Raw genomic sequence first — 24,364 nt, 5'->3', positions numbered from 1 at the left:
CCTTAATTTATTCATGGCTGATTTACAGCCTTTTGTTTCTTGTGCCAACATTGTCCTTTAGCTTAAATAGCTCTTCACCATCCCTGGTGTTTATCCCCCTGATGTTTTTACAGATCTAAGCAGGGTCTGAATGAGCTTTCCCCTGACATCGAGTGATGAACTGGGAGAAAAGCTTTCGGGATCACTCCGTACTTGTGCGGACACGCACACGCCTACTCTACTAGGTATTCAGGGGACAAAGCTGCTTTGCCAAAGGGGTCAGTTTTGGCTGTTTTTGGGTTACGATTCACTTTATTATTGAATACAGGGGTAATGAGATGTTATCTGTATTGTATGAGTAAAGGGCAGCAGAACTGTATTTAGCATGCTCTGACTGAGAAAGTTATCCTAACCTGAACATCATTTGCTAACCAGGCTAAATCCCAGTGAAAATGAGAGGGGGTGGGGAAAGGTGTTCTTAGCTGATGGTGTTAGTGCTGCCTCAAGAGGCCTGGACACCATTTAATCCTCCTCTCTAGTGTTTAAAGACAGAGGTGGTTGCACTCAATTGAGAGTCCTTGTTTCTGTTCAGATCTGAATCAGGCCCTAGGCGTTCAGCTGATGAAATGTTTCCTGAAATAGGCTACATCCTAAAAATAGCAAAAGCGAAATGATATAAGGAAGAATAGGGAGGAGAGAGAAAAAACCCTTTTGCAAACTACTGTCCCCATCACAGGCTGCTGTGCACTGCCATTATCCTTTGGTTCAGCAAAGCCGGCGAGCTCTCCCCAGGAGCTAATGGAGTTCTGTTTGAGGACATGCACTGAATCCTCACATCACCGGAGTCCAAACTTAGAGCCTAATCTTGCAGTCCCTACTCAGAAGAGTGACCTTTAGAAACTTTAATAGAACAAACTGATCAACTGGTAAATTGGATAAATCATGTTGATACACTTGAAAACCAATCAGAAAAATACGCTGCCAAGTGCCTGATGATGATTCAGGGAAAAGGGAAACAGCAAAACAACTTAGGTTTGAGGAGTGCTGGTGACTCAGCAGCCTGCAAAATTGGGGAAAAGGTAAAATATTGCTATTTTTGCTTTTTCTGGGAAATACACAAAGGTCTCCTTATAATTAGAGAAAGAAACTGTGGCTTTAGTTTTATCTATTAGCAGTCAAAACCATCTCCCTTCTATCTGGCCACAACAAGAGTTCTCTGTCTTTTATTTTTCCTTTTCTTTCTCCTGTCTTCTCTTTCATTTATATTTGTCCATTGGCTGAGTCTGCCTTTGGTGAAATTGATTAACAAACCATTTTTTCTGCACGACAAAGTTAGTAAAGCGCAAAGGTTTTGAACACCTAGGGCCTGATCCTCCACCAACTTGAACCTTGTGTCGTGACAGCCGTGCAAAGATAATGTTTTACACCCTTTTGCCCAAGTGTAAGTGGTGGCACAAGATGCCAGGCAGTGGAGAATCGGGGTTATGGGTTTCAAAGCAGTCTAAAGGATTTAGGCACATCCCTTCCATCAAAAATAATAGAAAATGTGTGTCTAAATCCCTTAGATTGCTTTGAAACTCTCAACCTGGGTTCCCTGTGTTATTATTAAGGAGTTAAGCTGGAAATCATCAAAAGAACCCTAGTTTCTAGCACCAGATGATACACCATAACAGGATCTTCTTCCCTATTTACAGACTATTGCCATACTCAGTCAGTGTTCTGCCACTAGTGTTTCTGGAACGCTGAATAGCTAGCATGCCCAGGTTTCACATTCTCAAAGGTCTGTGAGCAGTAATGTTGAGACTAGCCAGGGTGCCGTCCAGCTTGGACTCCTGCTAGCATCCACTAATAGATATTATGGGAACTCAACCTGCACCTTTTCAAGGTGGCAATAGATGTTGCTACTTAGTATGCTCTCCCCTGAGGCATTCGGACTGTGTCTGTCCAGCATTCTGCCTTCTTCAGGCTACCATGTCTTGGTCACTGCACTACAACTGCCCTTCACTAACGCTCTGCCCTGTAGGGAAAAGCCAGAGTTTGATCCAAAATTCTCTTGTTGGAAAATGCCTAATAAAATTCCTTATAATAACTAGTCCCTAAGATCACTGTAAGCCAACACAACACCAGAGACCAGAACTGTAAAGAACATTTTATTTATTGAAAGTTTTTACACACCAATGGGAAACATGAACTTTATTCAGTCTCAGATTGTCCTGGTGATACTGCTATTTTGACAGGGTTTCTGGGAAGCAAAGGGAGGAGGATGGAATTAACAAACTTGGGCTCTCCTGGGCACGCATCTGATTGCAAAGGACCTTCAGGGAAAGGGAGAATGGCTGGGCCAGTAGCAGGCTTGGTCAAGCCTGGCTTTCCTTCTGACGTGTCTGTCTGAAGCTTTTTCACATCAGCGACATCATGTGTGTCTGGAGAGGTTGGCACTGGCTTTGCCTTCTCCGGGGGAACAGGCTCTCCATCTATATGTTCCTTCTGATTTTCTGGTAAGGTGTGGAGAGACACATGCTCCTCTTTAGGAGGGAGAACTTTAACCCAACCCACTGTTTTTTCCAGATGTGGGGAGAAATGACTGGCTTCAGAAGGGGAAGGATGCTGATGCTCATGTCTGTGCTCTTGCTTATGCTCATGTTTGTGGGGGTGCCGGTTCTCCTTCCTTCCATGGTGGTGATGATGTCCATGGCTTTCATCATCATCTTGATCGGGTTTTTGAGATCTACGGCCAGGGTGCTGCTCCTGTTCTCCAAGGGCAGGAGCCTAAATTGGCAAACAGCAAACCCATGCATATATTAGAGCTACTTAAAAACCTTTCTCTGATATAAAGAAAGGCTCAGACCTAGTCTCTAGCAGTCAGTGCCAGCCATTGATGCAGATGCACTAGTTCAAACTCCTGTGGTAGACAAGCAAAGCAGCTGCAGTACATAGGGGAGATTACCCTTGCTTGGAAGCGGAGTAATTCGGCTATTTCTAATTTCGCTCTCCCTCTATTATTATTATGATTGTTGCCAGGGCTGGCTCTAACTTTTTTGCCGCCACAAGCATAAAAAAAAAGAAAAAAAAAGAAAGAGCGCCGCCCCACCATAACAACACCTCCCCGAGCGCCACCCCACCGTAACAAACCCCCCCGAGCACTGCCCCACCATAACAACCCCCCCGAGCACCACCCCGCCGTAACAACACCCCCCCCAAGCACTGCCCCGCCATAACAACCCTCCCCGAGCGCCACCCCACCGTAACAAACCCCCCCGAGCACTGCCCCGCCATAACAACCCCCCCGAGGGCCACCCCGCCATAACAACCTCCCCCGAGCGCCACCCCACCATAACACCACCCCCTGAGCACTACCCCACCATAACAAACCCCCCCGAGCACTGCCCCACCATAACAACCCCCCCAAGGGCCACCCCGCCATAACAACCCCCCCGAGCGCCACCCCACCATAACACCACCCCCTGAGCACTACCCCACCGTAACAACCCCCCCGAGCACCACCCCGCCGTAACAACACCCCCCCCGAGCACTGCCCCGCCGTAACAACACCCCTCCAAGCGCCACCCCACCGTAACAACACGCCCCCAAGTGCTGCCCCACCATAACAACACACCCCCGAGCACCGCCCTGCCATAACAACACCCCCCCGAGGGCCACCCCGCCATAACAACCCTCCCCGAGCGCCACCCCACCGTAACAACCCCCCCCCCCCGAGCACTGCCCCGCCATAACAACCCCCCCGAGGGCCACCCCGCCATAACAACCCCCCCCGAGCGCCGCCCCGCCATAACAAACCCCCCCGAGTGCCACCCCACCGTAACAACCCCCCCCCGAGCGCCGCCCCGCCGTAACAACCCTCCCCGAGCGCCACCCCACCGTAACAACCCCCCCCCGAGCGCCGCCCCGCCATAACAAACCCCCCCGAGTGCCACCCCACCGTAACAACACCCCCGAGCGCCGCCCCGCCGTAACAACACCCCCCGAGCACCGCCCCGCCGTAACAACACCCCCCCGAGCACTGCCCCACCATAACAACCCCCCCGAGGGCCACCCCGCCGTAACAACCCCCCCGAGCGCCGCCCCGCCGAAACAAAACAAAACAAAACCCCAAGCACTGCCCCGCCACCCCAAGATTGGCCACCCCTTACAAGGTGCCGCCCCAAGCTCGTGCTTGGTCAACTGGTGGCTGGAGCCGGCCCTGATTGTTGCTTTAGTTCTGTAAATGTCTTTGCTTTGTAAAGTGTTTGGGATACAGCTTGTTTTAATGACTAAGGGTATATCTACACTGCAATCTGAGGTGTGACTGCAGCACGGGTAAACATATCTGAGCTAACTTTGATCTAGCTAGCTCGAATAACAATAGCAATGAAGTCATGGGCACATGGACTGTATAAGCCTGCTCAGGACCCTGGGCGGAGGCTTGCCTGAAATTGTATTGTATTGCCTTTTTTCACCATCTGGCAATGAAATGATCCTCTTATCACAAGTGAGTTTCTTTCTGATTTCCCCTATGCATGCAGTCCATTACTTTGTGAATAATCCTAACACAGAATGATCAGACGTTATTCATTCCAATTTTATTTTATAAAGGACCTTTTTGCAAACTTTTAGTTAGATGGAGAAATACCTGTGGATCGTAGATTTCGCAGGATATTCTGACAAACTGATGTTTATCAATTTGACTGTCCATTACAGAGCCTTTGCAGAGACCAGTGTGCTGGAAAAAGAAATGGCTAATTAGGACAAGTGAGCATCAAACCACATTGCATCACTAATATTTAGAGGTTAAGATTGTAAAATAGGAGATTATGAAAGTCCAAACAGATTTAGCTCCACAAATACATTTGCATAGATGTATAGTTAGTGCAAACTTTTGATTTTTGTGCTGGCAAAGTTACCTAGGAGGACAGATTTCCCAGATTAATTTTTTTATCTCTGAGTAGGATTAGATGACATGATGGTAAAAATGCTGACAGCTGCCTGTACACCATCTACACTAACTCTGTTGTTATTACCAGTATGGAAATGCTTTGGTGATAGGGGACATTTTCAGAAAATGCCATTAGAGGCCAGGCCTATAAAAGAGTATTAGATTACAGTTCTCAGAGAAAGAAATCTCTCTTCACACTGATCAAGGAAACCTTGGTAGAATACTGATAGTAACAACTGTGGGCTTGTCTACATGGTGCCAGAGTCCCGACTACAGGGGTCTGAACTGTAGAGAGTTCTAACGTGCTGCCCTCTAACTTCCTCATGTGGATCCTGCTGGTGTGAACTAAAAGGTGCATAAAGAAGAACAGGAGTACTTGTGGCACCTTAGAGACTAACAAATTTATTAGAGCATAAGCTTTCGTGGACTACAGCCCACTTCTTCGGATGCAATGCATTGCATCCGAAGAAGTGGGCTGTAGTCCACGAAAGCTTATGCTCTAATAAATTTGTTAGTCTCTAAGGTGCCACAAGTACTCCTGTTCTTCTTTTTGCGGATACAGACTAACACGGCTGTTACTCTGAAACCTGTCAAAAGGTGCATAGTGCATGTGAATGTAGTCCTGTTTGGAATGAGACGACATCAGTGCAAACTAGCTGCCTTTTCGTTCACGCCAGCAGGCAATGAGATCACAACACATTAGAGCTCTCTACAATTTACACCCCTGTAGTCTGAACTGCAATGCCATGTAGACAAGCCCTAGATTTACACATGCTGGTAGGGAGCACAGTTCTAGGCCAAGGTTAAGAGAACAGAATCGATTGGCTAATGTGCTAATTTAACCTTTCCGATGTCTTCAAGTTCCTTCCTCTAATTTCTAAAGGTTTTCTATATTTGACTTCTTGAGCACAATGTACATATATTGGTGTGTATTCTTTATACTTCATTATTTGTGGCTGTTTGTACTGAAGAAGCCCTTGAGAACTAATAACTTTTGCAAAGCACTAGCTACTCTGCTCATTCTGTACTGTATTTTTCTGTGCCATTCATGTTCATACACTTCTGGACAGTTATCCAGAATTTTATCGGGGATACTTGTCTTAAACAGTAAACAATTTGAACAGAAACTGTTTTCAGTTCTGTGTTTGTCCAGCCCCTAGCACAATGGGATCCTAATCCATGACTGGAGCTCTGAGGTACTACATTAATATAAATAATAAATAATAATCATATATAGGGCTTGATCCAAAGTCCAGTGAAGTCAATGAAAAGATTCCCATTGACTTCCGTGGGCTTTGGATTATGTTCATAAAGAAGAAAAACAGAAGAAGATATGCAAAATGCTTAATGCAAAAATCATAATATCCACAAAGTTATGTATTTTTGCAAACAGAATTACTTACAGCCAATTCAGGTGAGAGGGGCTTGCACTTGGAGACCTCAGCAACGGATTCACTTTTGGAGCAGGATGTCTCCTGAATTGTAAATTCTACAAAGTGTGAAGGACCAACGACCCACTGTCAAAGTTTTACATGAGAAGAGAGAGAGAGAGAGCATTGACTGTTATTTTTAGCCTTTGCAAATTTACCAGCAAGAGGAAAAGAAATTCATAATCCCAATCCTGCACCTTTTGCATTGACTGCAAAACTCCCATGAACAACAGAGGGAGTAGGGTTAGACTTCTGAGTTTGTTAGCTGTATTGCAGGAGAATATATTTTCCATATTCACCGAATGCTGTCCTACAGCCTGATCCTTACCTTTTATACAGAATTCCCACTGAAGTATCACTCTAGCTCATGCATCAGCCAAAGCTGAAACTAGATTAAAATGCTTTTTTTCTTTTAAATACTATTAATAATTGATATTTACACAGAGACTTTCATCCAAAGATCCTCATTGTGGCTCAACCAACATTTTATCTATAGGTATCACTTGACCCTGTCCTGAAATGCAGCCACTTCTGGGTTGGAAAATGGAAAAATGTAAACAGCACACAGTGTGGCACGCAATCTGCACAAAGTCAGACTAAGGCTTGGTCTACACTACCCCCCCTAATTCGAACTAAGGTACGCAACTTCAGCTACGTGAATAACGTAGCTGAAGTTCGAAGTACCTTATTTCGAATTAGTTCAAACTTACCTTGGTCCACACTCGGCAGGCAGGCTCCCCCGTCGACTCCGCGGTACTCCTCTCGGCGAGCTGGAGTACCGCAGTCGACGGCGAGCACTTCCGGGTTCGACTTATCGCGTCCAGACTAGACGCGATAAGTCGAACCCAGAAGTTCGATTTCCAGCCGTCGAACTTGCCGGTAAGTGTAGCCAAGGCCTAAGATGATCATGATGGTTCCTTCTGACCTTAAAGTCTATGAGTAACACTACACAACTGTTACAGACAGAGAGTGAAGACTATCCAGTTGAAACGAATTTTAGAGAGGCAAGATATAATTGTGAGGAACACATGGAATTTAGCCAGGACACTGATAATTAGCACCTCCTCACTGTGCAATGATATTTTTAATTATGTTTAAGCTAATTTGGTGAGTTGCAGCCTCTATGCTACACTAAATACTTTATCAGCTGGGCCTTTTGTTAGAGGTAGGCCTGAATCCAAAGCCCAGGGGCAAATTGCCAGCAGGGACAATGAACTATGGAGTTCAAATCTAGATCTGAATTTTGTAACTGGCTCGTCTCTCTAGAATAAGATGAATCAAAGCCACAGATCTACACAGCCTCAAACTTTGAAGGGTTCAGAATCCTATCCTGAACCAACTGTTGGTGCTCAAGCCCATCTTTGCACTTGATAGAGCAACTTGTACAAAGTGCAGCAGTTGTATCAATGCTTTCCAGGGCCTAAAGTGGGCTGTATGAATCTCAGCCTTACCTGCATTGAAGCTTTGGTAACGTTGAGGACAGAGAAAGAATGAGCGTGCTCACTTTCCTTGTTGAATTTGGCCAGGCTTACAACAGCAGTTTCCAGGTACTTGGGCTCCGTTGGACAGCCAGGGAGTGGACAGTCAGGGCAAATCCTTAAAAATGAACTTGATGGAACTTGGTTGAAAATAACAAATACACATTGATAAGATAGGTTTCAAAACACTACAGTCCCGTTGACAGATATAGGTAGGTAGGCAGGTTGATGTGCCTATTTCGTGCTTATTTATTTCTTTAGGGTTTCAAGCCCCAGCCCCACACATGCCCTTGGCATTTCACACAATTTCAAACAACAATATTTGATACAAGCTTATAGCCATTGACCTAGTAATTGAACTGTCATGTGACACCCCCCCCCAATCAACCCCCACAAATCCACCACATCAGCTCGCCCCCTCGCCAAACACTGTCACTCTGGGCAGTGGTTCTCAACCTATTTACCATTGTGGCCCACATATGCAGCTCTCTATGTGTTATGTGGACTGCATCTACACAATACATTTACTACCAGTATGGTCCTGAGAATGTCACATGGGCTGCAGCTGTGTGCTGATTGGGCTGCAAGCAGCCCCTGGGTTGAGAACCACTACTCTGGAGACTGATGGCTTTTGCCTCAGAGTTCCCCACCCCACTGCTTAGAGAGAGGTCGCAATGGCACAAAGGGCTCAGAATCCCTGCTCTGCTTGGCAGCCAGCCAAAGAAAGCCCTTAAAATGTGCAGCTCTGGCCAGGAAGAGGCATATAGCCAGAGCACCCAGAGGATCTAATTGGCAGTCTCCATCACCAAGGCTCCCTTAGAGCACCAGATGCACTTTAAAGTTTATTTCTCCTCCTGGAAACCACAGAGAAGATAGTGGTGCAACACCACATGCATTTCCCTTGGGGATGCCTCCCATGCACCCCACACATACACACCATCTCCCCTCACAGAGGGCTGTGGTCCCTGCTGGCAATTTGCACCCCCTGCATCAATGGGGGCAAATCAAACCCAGAGTTTGTAACTTATTGAGAAGTGTCAATAGATGAGCCCAAACCATAATGTTCAGCCCCTTATAGACCTAGGAATCAGTCGTGAGATCTAGATACAGACACTGGCAAAGATCAGGAGTGTTTATATCTGTGGTTTTGGCTTGGACTCATCTCTAGTGTGGAAAGTCTATCAGGGCAGATGCTCCAAAGGGAACCAAGAGACTGGGAAGTAGGTCTCTCCAAAGGCTCTTGTGGCATCATCCTGGTGGATTTCCCGCAGAAAAATGAAAATGTGAAAAACACCCCTGAAGAGAGTGACATAAATGGGAGTTTTGCCTGAACATGGGTGAAGGATCCCACCTACTTTTGTTTAGCAGAAGCATCATGAAATAACACTAATAATTTGGGGGGAGTTTGCTATCCCATGTCCATTGCTGTCCCATGCCATATTGATTACCAGAGGATACATGCTGGAAATAATAATAATACATTTCATTTTTCTGCAGCATGCTAGGTGCTTTGCAGAAATATTCAATAATCTCAATTGAAATATTAGAAGCAATGTGTCTAGTGGTTAAAGCAGGAAACTGAGAGTGAGGAGAAAAGGGTTCTACTCCCAACTCTGTCACTAAGTAGATAAATTGCTTTGTCTCTCTGCTTAGTCTCTTTCCCTAATGGTAAAATTGGGATTATGATATTTAGCTGCTTTTGTAAAGCATTTGGAGGTCCTTGGATGAAACGAACTGTGAAGATGCAAAGGAATTGCATCATATTCAAAGTGCCATGCCAAATGCACATGTAAAAAGTCTTTCATCCTCTTTTCAGTTCAAAGTCAGAACCTGTCTAGTTATGTTGGTCCTAAAAGTCCTCGAGATCAACAGCTTGTATCATTCTGCCCTGAGAAAGAGAGGCAGGGCAGATGCCATTGAGAGGAAATTACCATGACACACCATGATGCCATTTTTAGTCACTTCTCAGAGTAGAGCCACATTTTAAGTAGAGCCCTGCACGGATACAAAATTTGTATCTGCATCTGATCCATGATCCACAAAAATGGCCCCTGGATATTCATGGATTTGCTGGGCTCTTTCTTTAAGCATTAAGAACATAAGAACCGCTTATTAATTTCATTTGGTGGCTCCTCGTTCTTGTGTTATGAGAAGGAAATAACACTTCCTTGTTTTCTTTCTCCACACCAGTCATTTTATAGACCTCTATCGTATGCCCCCTTAGTTGTCTCTTTTCCAAGCTGAAAAATCCCAGTCTTCTTAATCTCTCCTCATACAGCAGCCGTTCCGTACCCCTAATCATTTTTGTTGCTCTTTTCTGAACCTTTTCCAATTCCAATATATCTTTTTTGAGATAGGGTGACCACATCTGCACGCAGTATTCAAGATGTGGGCGTACGATGGATTTATATAGAGGCAATATGATATTTTCTGTCTTATTATCTATCCCTTTCTTGATGATTCCCAACGTTCTGTTTGCTTTTTTGACTGCCTCTGCACATTAAGTGGATGTTTTCAGACATCCACAATGACTCCAAGATCTCTTTCTTGAGTGGTAACAGTTAATTTAGACCCCATCATTTTATATATATAGTTGGGATTATGTTTTCCAATGTGCATTACTTTGCATTTATCAACACTTAATTTCATCTGCCATTTTGCTGCCCAGTCACCCAGTTTTGAGAGATCCTTTTGTAGCTCTTCGCAGTCTGCCTGGGACTTAACTATCTTGAGTAGTTTTGTATCATCTGTGAATTTTGACACCTCACTGTTTACTCCTTTTTCCAGATTATTTATGAATATGTTAAATAGGACTGGTCCCAGCACAGACCCCTGGGGGACACCACTATTTATCTCTCTCCATTCTGAAAACTGACCATTTATTCCTACCCTTTGTTTCCTATCTTTTAACCAGTTACCAATCCATGAGAGAACCTTCCTTCTTATCCCATGACTACTTACTTTGCTTAAGAGCCTTTGGTGAGGGACCTTGTCAAAGGCTTTCTGAAAATCTAAATACCCTATATCCACTGGATCCCCCTTGTCCACGTGCTTGTTGACCCCCTCAAATAATTCTAGTAGATTGGTGAGGCATGATTTGCCTTTACAAAAACCATGTTGACTCTTCCCCAACAAATTATGTTCATCTATGTGTCTGACAATTTTGTTCTTTACTATCGTTTCAACCAGTTTGCCCGATACTGAAGTCAGTCTTACCAGCCTGTAATTGCCGGGGTCACCTCTGGAACCCTTTCTAAAATTGGCATTGCATTAGCTATCCTCCAGTCATTTGGTACAGAACCTGATTTAAATGATAGGTTACAGACTACAGTTAGTAGTCCTGCAATTTCACATTTGGGTTCTTTCAGAACTCTTGGGTGAATACCATCTGGTCCTGGTGACTTATTACTGTTTAGTTTATCAGTTTGTTCCAAAACCTCCTCTAATGACATCTCAGTCTGGGACAGTTCTTCAGATTTGTCACTTAAAAAAATGTCTCAGGTTTGGGAATCTCCCTCACATCCTCTACCGTGAAGACCAATGCAAAGAATTCATTTAGTTTCTCCGCAATGGCCTTATCGTCTTTGAGTGCTCCTTTAGCATCTCGATTGTCAGTGGCCCCACTGGTTGTTTAGCTGGCTTCCTGCTTCTGATGTACTTAAAAAATTGTTTGCTGTTACTTTCTGAGTCTTTGGCTAGTTGCTCTTCAAATTCTTTTTTGGCCTTCCTAATTATATTTTTACACTTCATTTGCCAGAGTTTATGCTCCTTTGTATTTTCCTCACTAGGATTTAACTTCCACTTTTTAAAGGATGCCTTTTTGCCTCTCACTGCTTCTCTTACTTTGTTGTTTAGCCACAGTGGCTCTTTTCTGGTTCTCTTACTAGGTTTTTTAATTTGGGGGATACATTTAAGTTGAACCTCTATTATGGTGTCTTTAAAAAGTTTCCATGCAATCCTTCCATGTTCCCCCAATCTTTTATTATAAGAAACATATTAAGAATAACATACCTGGCTGTAAAGTGCACTCATAGCTTTGCAGGTGAACAATTCTCATTGGCTTGTTAATGTAGAGGGTTGCTTTACACTGCCCAAAAACCTAAAGAAATATAAATATGTGCTATGACTGTAGGTGGAATTTAGTTTTGCAACCTGTCAGTAGCCATAGAGCCTCTAAACAGTGCATTCTTCTCCATACAGTTATATAATTCTTTACAAAGACGGATTTTGCATTAGTGTTCAGCTGAGATTTAACACGTTTATCACCTGAAAAGACCTTTGAGAAATAAAAAGCCAGATCCTCAGCTGCTATAAATCAACGTAATTCTGTTGACTTCAGGGGAGCTATGCCAGTTTAGAATCTGACCAGTAGGTTCAGATTCTCAGTTGGACACTAAGTACAGCTGAGAAGAGGGAGCACAAAGGAGCTGGTTTGGGCTCCCTGATCATAGGGCTGGTGCTACACCTGCGCACTGCCAGTTAGCTGCCCAGCCTCCCCCCACTTCTTCTGGCAACTGGGGATTGCTGGGGTGCACTGGCACATTTCCTTTTCCCTGGCTTTGCCCCCTCCATTGGGGACCTTGAGGGGTGTATACACAGAGCCCAACCATCTGAAAACAGCTGGAGCTCAGCACAGTGGAAATGTCCCACCCACTCCCGCTATCTTCCAGCCATGAGTCTGACCCTTTTCCATGCTGTGTTGGTAGCAAGGAGGGAGAATGGCATAAAAGTCTGTACATCAGCTCTATGGCACTGGAGGATCACCCTCATACTACAGTGAACCTGGGTTGATTATGCTGGCGTTAGCATGAATTTATACCAGCAGTATTAAAAGAATCTCACCCAGTATGTTCCTCCTATCAGTGACTTTAAATGTTAATGCTCAGGTGGCCTCTTCAGTATTTCCCCTTGTGGGATCAAGGCACATGAGCTGGGAGCTTCAGAAATCTTCTGATGAACAGTGTCCATTGGGGCCACTCACCCTTCACTGTTTTTCCCTTTGTGGAGGGCTCCAGAGGTGTAAAAGAGGCGGAACCCAACTGCCCATCAGTTCCTTCTAACCGCCAAAGGAGCTGCTGTGATGGTCAGGACATTTTTATTTTTGAATTTCAGGTTTTGGTTTTAAAAAATAAAAACTGTTTGACAAAAACCAAACATTTTAGTTTGTTTGTTTTTAACCAAAACCTGAATATTTTCATCAGATGCTAAAACAGTCTTTCATGCAGAATTCCTTTCCCAGGAAAATATTTTGTCAAAAAAGTGTTGACTGGCTCTAGCAGTGAGCCCAGGTTGCTTGCTGCATCCGTGAGGCTTAGCTTGTTGTTTGTTCTTTCTCTTTACTTTTTCAGGCCTCTAGTTAGTTAGATTGTCAGAACAAAAACAAGCATTAAGATGAATAAAGCGAGTCTCTTTCATTCCTCCTTTGTCAGGCTATTTTCAGAGAAACCCTTACAGGGATTCTAAACACGCATATTTACCAGTAACTGCTTATTAGAGCTGGTTGGGAAAAAATTGTTGAAATTTTGAATTTGAGAACTCTTATAAACTGGTTGGGAAACAGTGAAATATTTTCATGGAAATGTTTTACAAATATTTTTTATTAAAAAGTTTCAAATTTTTAACCAGCCGACTGCTTATAAGAACCATCTGTGGAAGGATCTTTGCTTCCTTCAATAATACCTGAGCCATACGCTCCCATGTACACGTAAATCTAAAACTAAATAAATGAAATCAAGCCTTACAGTTTCATGGGTAGGTCTGTTCTTACAATCCTTCCACAACCTTCTGCTGAGTACATGGCAGTCCGTTTCTACCACATCCAAGGTGAGATAGAAGACAGAGCCAGCGATTCTCTAAACACAGCAAAAAAAGGGGTTATGTCACAATTTCACCCATCACAAAGAAAAGAGAATAACAACGAGGGATGGACAAATGTCAAAAAGTTCATACAAGCACCCCCCAAAAAGCTGGAAATGTTGTGGGCCAAATCTTCAGCTAGCATAAATCAGCAGATGCCAGCTGAGGATCTGGCCTGTAAGAACATGCTGTCTTGAAATATTTCTAATGCTTCCAGCCCTCAGTGAGGTCAGAATTATTGCAAGAACAGCCTTTCTTTGAGTTATTTTTCACACTTCCTGTTCTGGCGCCAGCCAGAACCCCAGAATGAGGATGAACCATGGTAATGGGAAATTGTTTTTAAAATAGTTAACAGAACTTTATGGTTTGGTTGAAATTTAGATCTGTTCTAATGTTAGTGAAAACAAAAGAATTATCTACAGGTATGTTGTGTCAGTAAATAAAGAATGTATATTGTTGAAGTTGACGTTTCCTAGCATGCATGGGGCATATGACATCATAGATTCATAGATTCTAGGACTGGAAAGGACCTCGAGAGGTCATCGAGTCCAGTCCCCTGCCCGCATGGCAGGACCAAATACTGTCTAGACCATAATCTAGATCAGAAGCATGCTGCAGGCTAGAGCACTGGACTAGGACTCTATTCCTTACTTGGCCCCTGGCCTGCTGGGTGACGTTGGACAAGTCATTTCCCTCCTTCGTGCCCAAGTTTCCCATCTGTAAAATGTGATGTTGATACTGATCTCCCTGGTAAAGTGCTTTTGAGATCTATTGAAGGAAAGTGCTGTGTGAGAGCTAGGTATTATTATGGAAAGAGACACTGCAGGCCTCTCCTGTGCTTTGCCATCACTGTACAGATACACTATCATGTTTATTTGCTGCTCTAAATGTTCCACTGGAAGAAAACCATCTCAATGGTTCGCCTCAGGACACTGGATATAGTGCACGTGGGTTAGAGAATGCTGGTTCTTCTGTGGATGAAATCAGATGTGACTTTTACTTTGTGCATGGTACCTAGGCACTGCAGTGACACACGGCTTTAAAATGTAATGGCTAGTGGCTAATTTAGATTACAGATTAGACCAGTGGTTCTCAACCAATTTACCTTTGTGGGCCGCATATGCAGCTCTCTATGTGTTATGTGGGCCGGATCCACTCAATATATATATTACCTGTATGGCCCTGAGGATGTCACATGGGCCGCAGCTGTGTGCTGTTTGGGTCGCGGATGGAGAACCACTGGATTAGACTGACAGTAGAACCAGTCAAAGTTCTGCAAATTTCATTGTTTTTTGTCTCTGTGTGCAGCATTTGGGAGCCAGATTCATTATTTTTTAATATATCTTGTCTTAGAAAAACATTCTTCTGAATATCACAGGCGAGCAGATAGGAATGGAGGGATGTATAAAGAATCTGAAGTTGGTATTTGAGCTTCCAAATTAGTCACCCATGTATTTTGGAGCACACAGATTCTGCATCAAACAGGTGTATTTGCGCTCAAACACATGTTCGATGTCAGATATGTCTATTCCGCTGAATCACACAGACTGGTTTTGAAGCTTGGTGAATTCAGGAATATTTAAGTGCTTAAATACAATCAAACTGAACCAAAATCCTTCTCTTACCCTGCCCAAGCTCCAGTATTGGACCAGTTCTAACAGACAGAAAGACTATGAGTATACTGTACAGTCCATGTCAGTTTTATGTACTGACTTTCAGATGCATCAGCCTCCAGTGGGGAAAGGTTAGTTCAGAATTTATTCAGTGGTGAGCAGATCACAGAGCATTTCATTACCCTTATTTTTTATCGCATAAATACGATTATTAAGAAGGAACTGTTTGAGATCGATTCAGTAGTGGATAACGCCTGATTTCTGTTTTCTACATCGGCATATCCCTTGCTTTGATTCTGCTGACACTAACACCACCCAGGGGTGAAAGTAACTTAAGGGACTTACTCGTACGCAGGGCCAGGGTCCTGAGCAAGGGGTGGGGTGGTCTCAACCAGAAGGGGCGGGGCCTCAGGCGGAAGGGGCGGGGCCTTTAAATCCACAGACCCATTAAATCGTCAATGCTACCCCGTGGCTCCGGCAGCGATTTAAAGGGCCTGGGGCTCCGACTGCGGTAGCGGCGGCCAGGAGCCGTGGGCCTTTAAATCGCTGCTGGAGTCCTGGGGCTACCCCAGGGCTGCGGCAGCGGGCCTCTGGCAGTGATTTAAAGGGCATGGGGCTCCGGCTGCTGCCGGGAGTCCAGGGCCCTTTTAAATTGCCAGCCTGGGGAAGCTGCCCCCTGCCGGTACGGTCGGCTGTGTACTGGCTCTTGCCGGTACGCCATACCGGACCGGACTGGCTTACCTCTGACACCACCAGTCTTGGAGCCAGAAGGGAATTGGCAACCACAGGTCAGCAACTCTTGCGGGGGACAGGGGACTTGTTAAAAACAGTAAAAGAAGAAAGTTCCAATATCTAATGATGACTTAGGATCTAGTTAAAAACCTGTCACTGAAGTACATTGATCATCATGTCCTGTGAATGAAGGGCTCTGTCCTACTCCCATTTGAGTCAATGGCAAAAGTCTTAGAGTAGTGTCAAGCCACAAATCAGTTAGGGGCAGATTTGAATCTGAAGGCATACTGAAAATGTTTTCATCATAGGTAGTGATCACAAAAATGAGGGGGAAAGAGAAAGTGTGGCCTTTCCACTGATTTAAAACACAGGCAAAGAAAAAGTTTCTCAACCCTTTCTGAGGAACAAAGGTGTCAATGGTATCCATTAACATTTTTGAATAACATGGCCTATTTGAACGCACACTGTATGTTCCATTTTCACAGCGACACAAATGTGAGACAGTCTCAGTAGTGCTGTTTGTGCTTTTGGCTCAGATGCTGGGTTTAGTTGATCTATTTTGCTGTTCTATACTGTGGTTTTGTACATTTTTTAGAAATAAAAGAGTAATAATCAGTAAAAAAAAAAAAAAAACAAACCAGGACACAAGCCACGCCTTAAAGGTAAAGAGTGAAGAGGCAATGGAAGTGAGTGAGAGACAATATTGAAAAAGAGGCCCAGATTCTCCCCTGTGCTGAGACATGCCTGGCACAGGAGGAGGGGGATGGACCCATCAGGGAGCAAGTGCCTGATGGCACATCTGCATCAGCCCTGTCATAAATTAGAGTAGCCTAGGGGCTGCTCTAATTTATGTCATCTGGCAGTAGGCCCCAGTGGACCATTCTTTAGCTGGGGATTGCCAGAGCGCACTGTGCTCTAGCCATACCCACAACATACCTCTGATATGCCCATTGTGATGGAGTCAGTTCAGGGAGTAGCATTGGTAATAGCTGTGCTGGTTCTATGCAAGCTGAGAGTGACTCCATGTGGGAAACTCTCAACTGACCTAATCTGGTTGCTTTCTGGTCACTTTGAGCCCCCTGAGCAGTGCAAAGGGTAGAGAATCTGGCTCAAAGAGCAGTGGAATATGTGTGCAACTTTATTGACCCAGTTCCTGTCCCTGGCGGATAAATTTAACCATGGCATTTTCCTGGGCGGGTTGCTGGAGAAGCTGTGTCTTGGTGGGTAGGAAATAGTGACAAGTCCTAGTAGATGTGGTCGATCTTTAAATATGTGGCAATGGAATTTCTGTTCAGTTACAGCGCTCTAGCCATTAAACAATGCAAGCAAGTGCACAGATATTATATCAGTGTGCAGTAGAGGAAGGGGGTGTTACTACCATGGTTATACAGTGCCTTACATATCGGGGCCTGGCACATTGATCCCGGCTGGGCCTCCTACATGTTATTGCAATACAAACAATAATAAATAAAATAGTCACACACAGAGATATACTTTCCCCTTAGATCTACATTTATTTTTAAATCCAGTCTGATTTTTACCTGTGACCTGGTTTCAAAGCTCTCTTGGCAAGTCAGTCTTCAATGAGGTGCCCAATTGTATGTGAAAAAATTCCCTGGGCCCAATACACTCTTGCTTTGCACCTTGTATAAGCAAGTACATCTGAGCCAAGTGGGTGTACAATGTTATTAAATGACAATGGTGGTGTTTCACTCCCACTGGACAGATGCCGATGACAGTACTAGGTGCGTGGCCAGAGAGAATCAGATCACCCTGCTTCCAATAGTCCTACTTGCTTTAAATTGCTCCTGTGAAATTATTTCCATTCATTTGTGGGTCAAGTTGCCACTGCTCTGAGAGTCGTAGGAAAATTTAGCTCTTCACGTTCTCTACATGTCAGAATGAATTCCCAGCCTTTGTGAAATGTCTTTCTGAGCATTCCCTGGTTCAAACCCCCATTGCTAGGGCAACGGGACAGTATGCACAAAGTACACCCCCCTCCCCAGGACAAACACTACCCTAGAATGAGAGGGCTCCTTACCTGGGGCTGTTCTTGTACGCTGAAAATTCGATAGAGACCAAGCACGTAGCCTTCTCTTTGGTTGGCATTGATCTGGCGCAGAGCCAGATCCGCAGCTGCCTCTACTGCAGAGTCATTACACGCAGGGGAAAGTAACAGAGGTGGCGGTTCCACCAATGGAGGAGAGACAGCCCAGGAGCATAGCAACTGAATGCCAAAGAGAAGCAAAACAAGCAGGGTCATTCTGCTAAGAAAACCAGAGAGGCAGATCAGAAATGCTATAACCTCTAGGAAGCCACAAGACAGAGGCCAGGGCCAGCATGCAAGAATAAACTTTGGAAGTGGAATCAGGCCTCTTTATATACTTTGTTGTATCCTCCTCAAATAACACACTGACCATCACCTTTAAACCTGCAAACATGGCAACTGCAAACACCAAGTCAATGACTAGAAGGTTGTACATTCAGTGTAGCTGCTTGTAGACCAAGGCCAAATTCTGCTCTTGGTTTCACATGTCCAAGGTGGATTTCATTGGGCAGGCCACATACATTTAACTTCGCTGATTAAAATCGGTCTGTATGCTGTACTCTTAGAGCAAGGTCTGTTATAAAACCAAGGACCAATCTCCCATTGGCTTTAACAGAAACAGGATCAGGACCAAAGTGTGGTAACTGAATTTACACTTTTTATTTTATTAATTAAATATATATAGAAAAAATAAAATAACAAGCCTTTGTAAAACGTACAGCGCCATCTGTGTTTGAGATGGAGAATGCAGACCTGCCTCACAGTAAGAGATAATATAATAATAGAGACTTGGCCTAAAAAGACCGATGGGCCATACCATGTTGCTTGTTTTTAAGCAGAACTCTCCACTGGCTTCAGTGATAATTCATTGCAATGAACCTGAAGTGCAAAGTGCTTCCCAGACATATAGATGGACACGGTCCCTGCCCCAACAAACTGAAATACTATTTGTAGACATGACGTAAAAGGAGAGCTACTGCCATAGGTGGGAGAAGATAGGAAGATGAGTGGACAAAGGTTATCAAAATAAGGTCATGCAGTTACATGTCTTGTTACAAAACAAATACAAAGCAACTTCTCCCCAACCCACTAACATCTTCCTGGGGCTGTTGCCCTCTTACTCAGCCCACACATCCTTCTTCACTGTCTGACACCCACCCGCTACCTGACCCTCCCTGCTCATCCCTCATCCTCTCTGTCATCATCCAACCACCTCTCCTCACTATGCAAACCTCTAGCTTTACCTCATCCTCTCCTGCCATCCGACTCTTCACCATCACTCCAGTGACATCCCAGGCAATTCATCCTGCAAACATGCCATACCTACCTCTAACAATCAGCACAAGTCCCCCTCCCATCCACATTACTGCTGATTGCAACGACTGCTCCCATTTCCTCCTCTCCCTTCCTCCATATGAACAGAAACCTGGAATTGTCTCATTGTGGTGCTCAGATGGAAGCAGGTGCCTATTAGCAGGACACCAGATAACCCCTGTACTAATAAAAACACACAGCGACATTTCTGTTAGCCATGGGCCAAACCCAGTGCTGATACTGCTGTAAATTACACATCAGGTGTGAGCTGGCCAGAAACCAGGTGTACATGGTAAACTGTCTCACTGGCGTTGATGAATGTAAACTTCCATGCCCAGGGATTGCTGGGGAGGAGCTACCAGAAAAAGCAACTAATAGGAGAGCATAGGATAAACTAAAGGGAGGAGATGCTTTATCTTACAGCCTTTAGGCAGAGGCATCCTGCTAATACACCCCCTTGGGGTCTGTGGAAATTACACTTGTGTTACATGCTCATTTAATGCCGTCTTGGTGCAACAAACACAACTTTGCACTTTTACCCATTTTCTGACCAATTTACACCACCATTTATGTCACTGCTAAATTTGGCCCACAGGCCAAATAGGGGTGGCAGCTCCTTACACCAGGTCTGGTGTTCAAAGACAGCATGATTGTCCCCCTAACACAGATGTGGGCAAACTATGGCTCGCGGGCCACTTCCGGCCTGCGGGACCGTCCTGCCCGGCCCCTGAGCGCCTGGCTGGGGAGCCTAGTCCCCAGCCCCTCCCCCACCGTCCCCCCTTCCCCCGCAGCCACACCGCTGCGCGGGCCGCGCTCTGGCCCACCGCTCCCGCTGGGCAGCGTGGGGAGCGCAGCTGGCTCTGGCCAGGTGTCGCGGCTGCGAGCTCCTGCTGCTGGTAAGGGGGCGGGGAGCGGGAGGGGGGGGTTGGGTAAGGGAGCGGGGGGTGGGGTGGCAGTCAGGGAGGAGGGGGCAGTTGGATGGGGTGGAGGGTCTGGGGGGGGCGGTCAGGGGATGGGGAACAGGGAGGGTTGGGAGTGGGAGTCCCGGGGGGCCTGTCAGGGGGCGGGGATGTGGATAGGGGTTGGGAGGGCAGTCACGGGACAGGGAGCTGGGGGGGTTGGATAAGGGGGTGGGATCTTGGGGGGCAGTTAGGGGTGGAGGGTCCCGGGAGGGGGTGGTCAGTGGACGAGGAGCAGAGGGCGGTTGGACAGGTGGTGGGAGTCCTGGGGGGAGCTGTCAGGAGGCGGGGGTGTGGATAGGGTTCGGGGCAGTCAGGGAACAGGGAGCAGGGGAGTTGGATAGGGGGCGGGGGTCCCGGGAGAGGGTGGTCAGGGGACAAGGAGCAGGGGGGGTTGGATGGGTTGGGGATTCTGAGGGGGGCAGTCAGGGGGCGGATGGGGGGGCAGGCTGTTTGGGGAGGCACAGCTTTCCCTACCCAGCCCTCCATACAGTTGCGCAAGCCCAATGTGACCCTCGGGCCAAAAAGTTTGCCCACCCCTGCCCTAACACTATCAGCAGACTGGCTCAGAGGAAAAACCACTATCTACTGCAGGGGTCGGCAACGTTTGGCACGCGGCTCGCCAGGGTAAGCACCCTGGCGGGCCGGGCCAGTTTATTTACCTGCTGACGTGGCAGGTTCGGCCGATCGCGGTCCCCACTGGCTGCGGTTCGCCGTCCCGGGCCAATGGGGGCGACAAGAAGCCGTGGCCAGCACATCGCTCGCCTGTGCTGCTTCCCGCTGCCCCCATTGGCCTGGGACGGCGAACCGTGGCGAGTAGGGGCCGCGATCGGCCGAACCTGCCGCGTCAGCAGGTAAATAAACTGGCCCGGCCCGCCAGGGTGCTTACCCTGGTGAGCCGCGTGCCAAACGTTGCCGAGCCCTGATCTACTGAATCATTAGCTCTTTGGACTCTCGCATCTACCCATGCACTGACACAGCCTATCCCAGTTTAGGCTGCAGGATGCAACAGGAATATCACAACTTCGTGGCGTTTATAAGGCTACAAGACAAGGATCAGGTAGATTGCTGTTGCAATGCCAGTATTTTAGTTTTAAGTGTCAGCACTGATCAATGTACTGGCTTTGTTCTTTTTCAGCAGCAATAACACTCATATAAAATCTTCTGAGCTTGTATCCCATTACTGATTTTTGAGGTTTATCCATCAGCCTAAGAAGTTGCTCGCTAGCTACCTATTAGCTCTCAGGTGAGTTTCAAAATACAAACAGAAGAAGGTCACAGAAATTCCTTTCAAAGCAAAACTGGTTTGAAATGACCCAAGGTTCGATTGTGGCTAGCCCTTACATTGCTGCACTGTGGGAGAGGGCTAGATGGACCATCGGTCTGACCCAGTATGGCCAGTCTTATGTTCATAAGATCCTGGGAAGGAAGGGTGCTATGGAAGGAGAGAGACAAAAATGGTAACGTTTTTAAAATGATTTTAGTGCAGGTGAAAAGTGCCAGAGAAACAGTCTTGGCAAGCGAAGGCAGCAGCAGAGTTACAAACTCCCTTCCACTGCCTCCTGCCAACTTGCTTCCACACTGCCTTGGACAGTTCTCCCTCATGGGTAAAGGGTGATCATTCACTCTCTGTTTCCATGCATTTCTTGGCCTCTCTGCTGACACTGCCGACAGGGTTGCCAATTAGTGCTGGCTGTGCTGGTGGGTCTTATGGTGGGGAATTGTTACATTCTTGCTCTGTTCTCATTCCCTCCCAACTGAACATAAGAACATAAGAATGGCCATACTGGGTCAGACCAAAGGTCCATCTAGCCCAGTATCCTGTCTTCGAACAGTGGCCAATGCCAGGTTCTTCAGAGGGAATGAACAGAACAGGTCATCATCAAGTGATCCATCCCCTGTCGCCCCCTCCCAGCTTCTGGCAAACAGAGGCTAGGGACACTTCAGAGCATGGTTTTGCATCCCTGCCCATCCTGGCTAATAGCCATTGATGGACCTATCCTCCATGAACTTAGCTAAGTATAAACGTAACTGGGTATAAACAGCTTCCTTTCTGTTAAGTCACTGCTCTTAGGGCACCAACCGAAACATGGACATAGCCAGCAAAGCTCAGCACGTCCTGCTGGAATGCACACAGAATACCCAGGCAGCCTGGCAATCGAAACTGGTGAAAAGTGCAGTGAGTTAACGATGCAGATCTGACACGGCTGTTGGCTCTGTACTCAAAGAAAGGGAACGTGTTTAGTTGATTTGTTAATTGTCGTTTCTAGATCACTCATCACCACAAAGCACAAGGGCATCAGCTAGAGCAGTTGGGGTGTGTACACGCAGGACTATATGCTGCAGAGGGAGAGAATAACTGTGTTTAAAGCCAGTGGTTTAAAAAGGGAGCAGGTGACAATGAGAGGGGATGGGAGTTGTGGTTATTAATTGCTGCATTAGATCAACACAAACCATTTGCTGATTCTTCCATTTTACTGATAGGACGGAGAGTGAGTGTGTACGTCAGGAGGAGGAGAGGAGCGGTTCAGGGCCTGGAAGCAGCAGATCTCCTTTTTGCCCTTGTTGTGCGACTAAAAAAATGATTCCTGCTACCATGTTATTGCATAGGGATCTTCAGAGATCACAGCTACAAACCCGTGCTCAGTCCTGCTGTGGAAGGGAAGCTTTTCCCGAGCACAGGGAGCATCATAGGTGCCCTCGGTTGAGTAACACATGCTGCACTATGCTCAGGACACTCATTGGAGTTTAGTGAAGGGAAATCCAGAATGTAAAAATACAAGAAGATAGTCCTTGAGCTGAGGTTATGTGAATGCAAATAAAACAGTAACAATCTAGATAGGGCCTGCATTGTGTGCAAGAAATGAGTGGGTGTGACGAGGGCCTATGGAATCCCCCCGCCCCCAAAAACCAACAGGGCAGAATCTCTTTGAAGGAAATAGTAGGAGACGTGGTTATCTGGTGCACTTACTAGTGCACCATGTCACCAAGGACAGGTGTTCGTTGTGTTGCTTAATGCTCTACTGGAAGGTGCTCGGCGACCAAGGCAATGACTCTGAGCAAAGTATAGAACGGAATCAACGTGTGGTCTGCAGATTTGGCAGCACGTCCAGCTGGTTAGCATGTATGCTCCAGCCAGTGCTGCTCCTCTTCAGAGGGGCACCAGTGTGTGCCCAGCACCTTCCCCCCGGCCTGTGGAATCCTGGCCTGGCTGGCAGGATTCCTACAGAAAATTGCACACTGGCCATTTTCTGTGATCATCATCACTGCACTAGCCAGGGTATAATTTAGCCCTTATATATGCGAGAGAGACGGAGAGAGACCTTGTCTATTAACCACAACAGTAAATGGCAAGCACGATCCTGTTATGGTCGCATGGGGCTGTGTGCAGATACGTTTACTTTAAATAGATATCTCCTCGCATACATGCATATACACAGCACATCATAATCTCCTGCCAGGACAGCGAGCGCCATCAGGTGTGCCTGGTCCTGAACTGCAGATGCTGCCAGCCTGTGGCACTACTACAGAGCAGCCTGCAGCAAATGGCAGATGTGGTTAAGAGACTCAAGGCCATGCATTTTTATTTATTTAATTAGGGAACAGGAGGAAGCCTGGCCATCTTATTGTTACATTATATGCATTCGGCTACATATTCCATCTCTTTGTCTTTGTAAATGAACACTGATGTTATCACTCATGATGTCATGCCCCAAAATGAGTTAGGTGTTTTAATCAAATATTAAAGGCAGGCACATGCCTCAAAGAACCTGTGAACTAAAATAGACAAAGGATGGGAGGGAAAGCAGAAGACCACACTTCCAGTTTTCCCCAAAGTCTTTTCTGCCTGTGGATTAAGAGCTGTCTTGGCCTGATTTTCAGAAGTGCTGAGCATCTACATATCCCACTGAAGTCAGTTGGAGCTGCAGGTGCTCAGTGCCTTTGAAAATCAGGCCCAATATATGACTCATCACCCCATGAAGCAGGTTACCGAGCAATTAGGAGAGGCGATGCAGATAATGC

At 46.0% G+C, this 24,364-nt stretch overlaps 1 protein-coding gene across 1 annotated transcript; it reads right to left on the bottom strand.

The window, feature by feature from the left end:
- Positions 1-2,116: 2,116 nt before the first annotated feature.
- On the bottom strand, positions 2,117-18,642 carry FETUB (fetuin B). Its single transcript, XM_024107376.3, has 7 exons — positions 18,063-18,642; positions 13,562-13,672; positions 11,832-11,919; positions 7,794-7,960; positions 6,316-6,429; positions 4,610-4,699; positions 2,117-2,748 (listed from the first exon to the last, which is right to left on the bottom strand). The coding sequence occupies exons 1-7, from the start codon at positions 18,282-18,284 to the stop codon at positions 2,173-2,175; spliced, it is 1,368 nt and encodes a 455-aa protein (XP_023963144.2). The 5' UTR covers positions 18,285-18,642; the 3' UTR covers positions 2,117-2,172.
- Positions 18,643-24,364: the final 5,722 nt, after the last annotated feature.

Source organism: Chrysemys picta, chromosome 9 (genome assembly GCF_011386835.1).
Source record: "Chrysemys picta bellii isolate R12L10 chromosome 9, ASM1138683v2, whole genome shotgun sequence".
In the NCBI taxonomy this organism is placed as follows: domain Eukaryota; kingdom Metazoa; phylum Chordata; order Testudines; family Emydidae; genus Chrysemys; species Chrysemys picta.
Note: the sequence above shows the minus strand (reverse complement) of the source record. Positions and strands in the feature narration are given on the sequence as shown.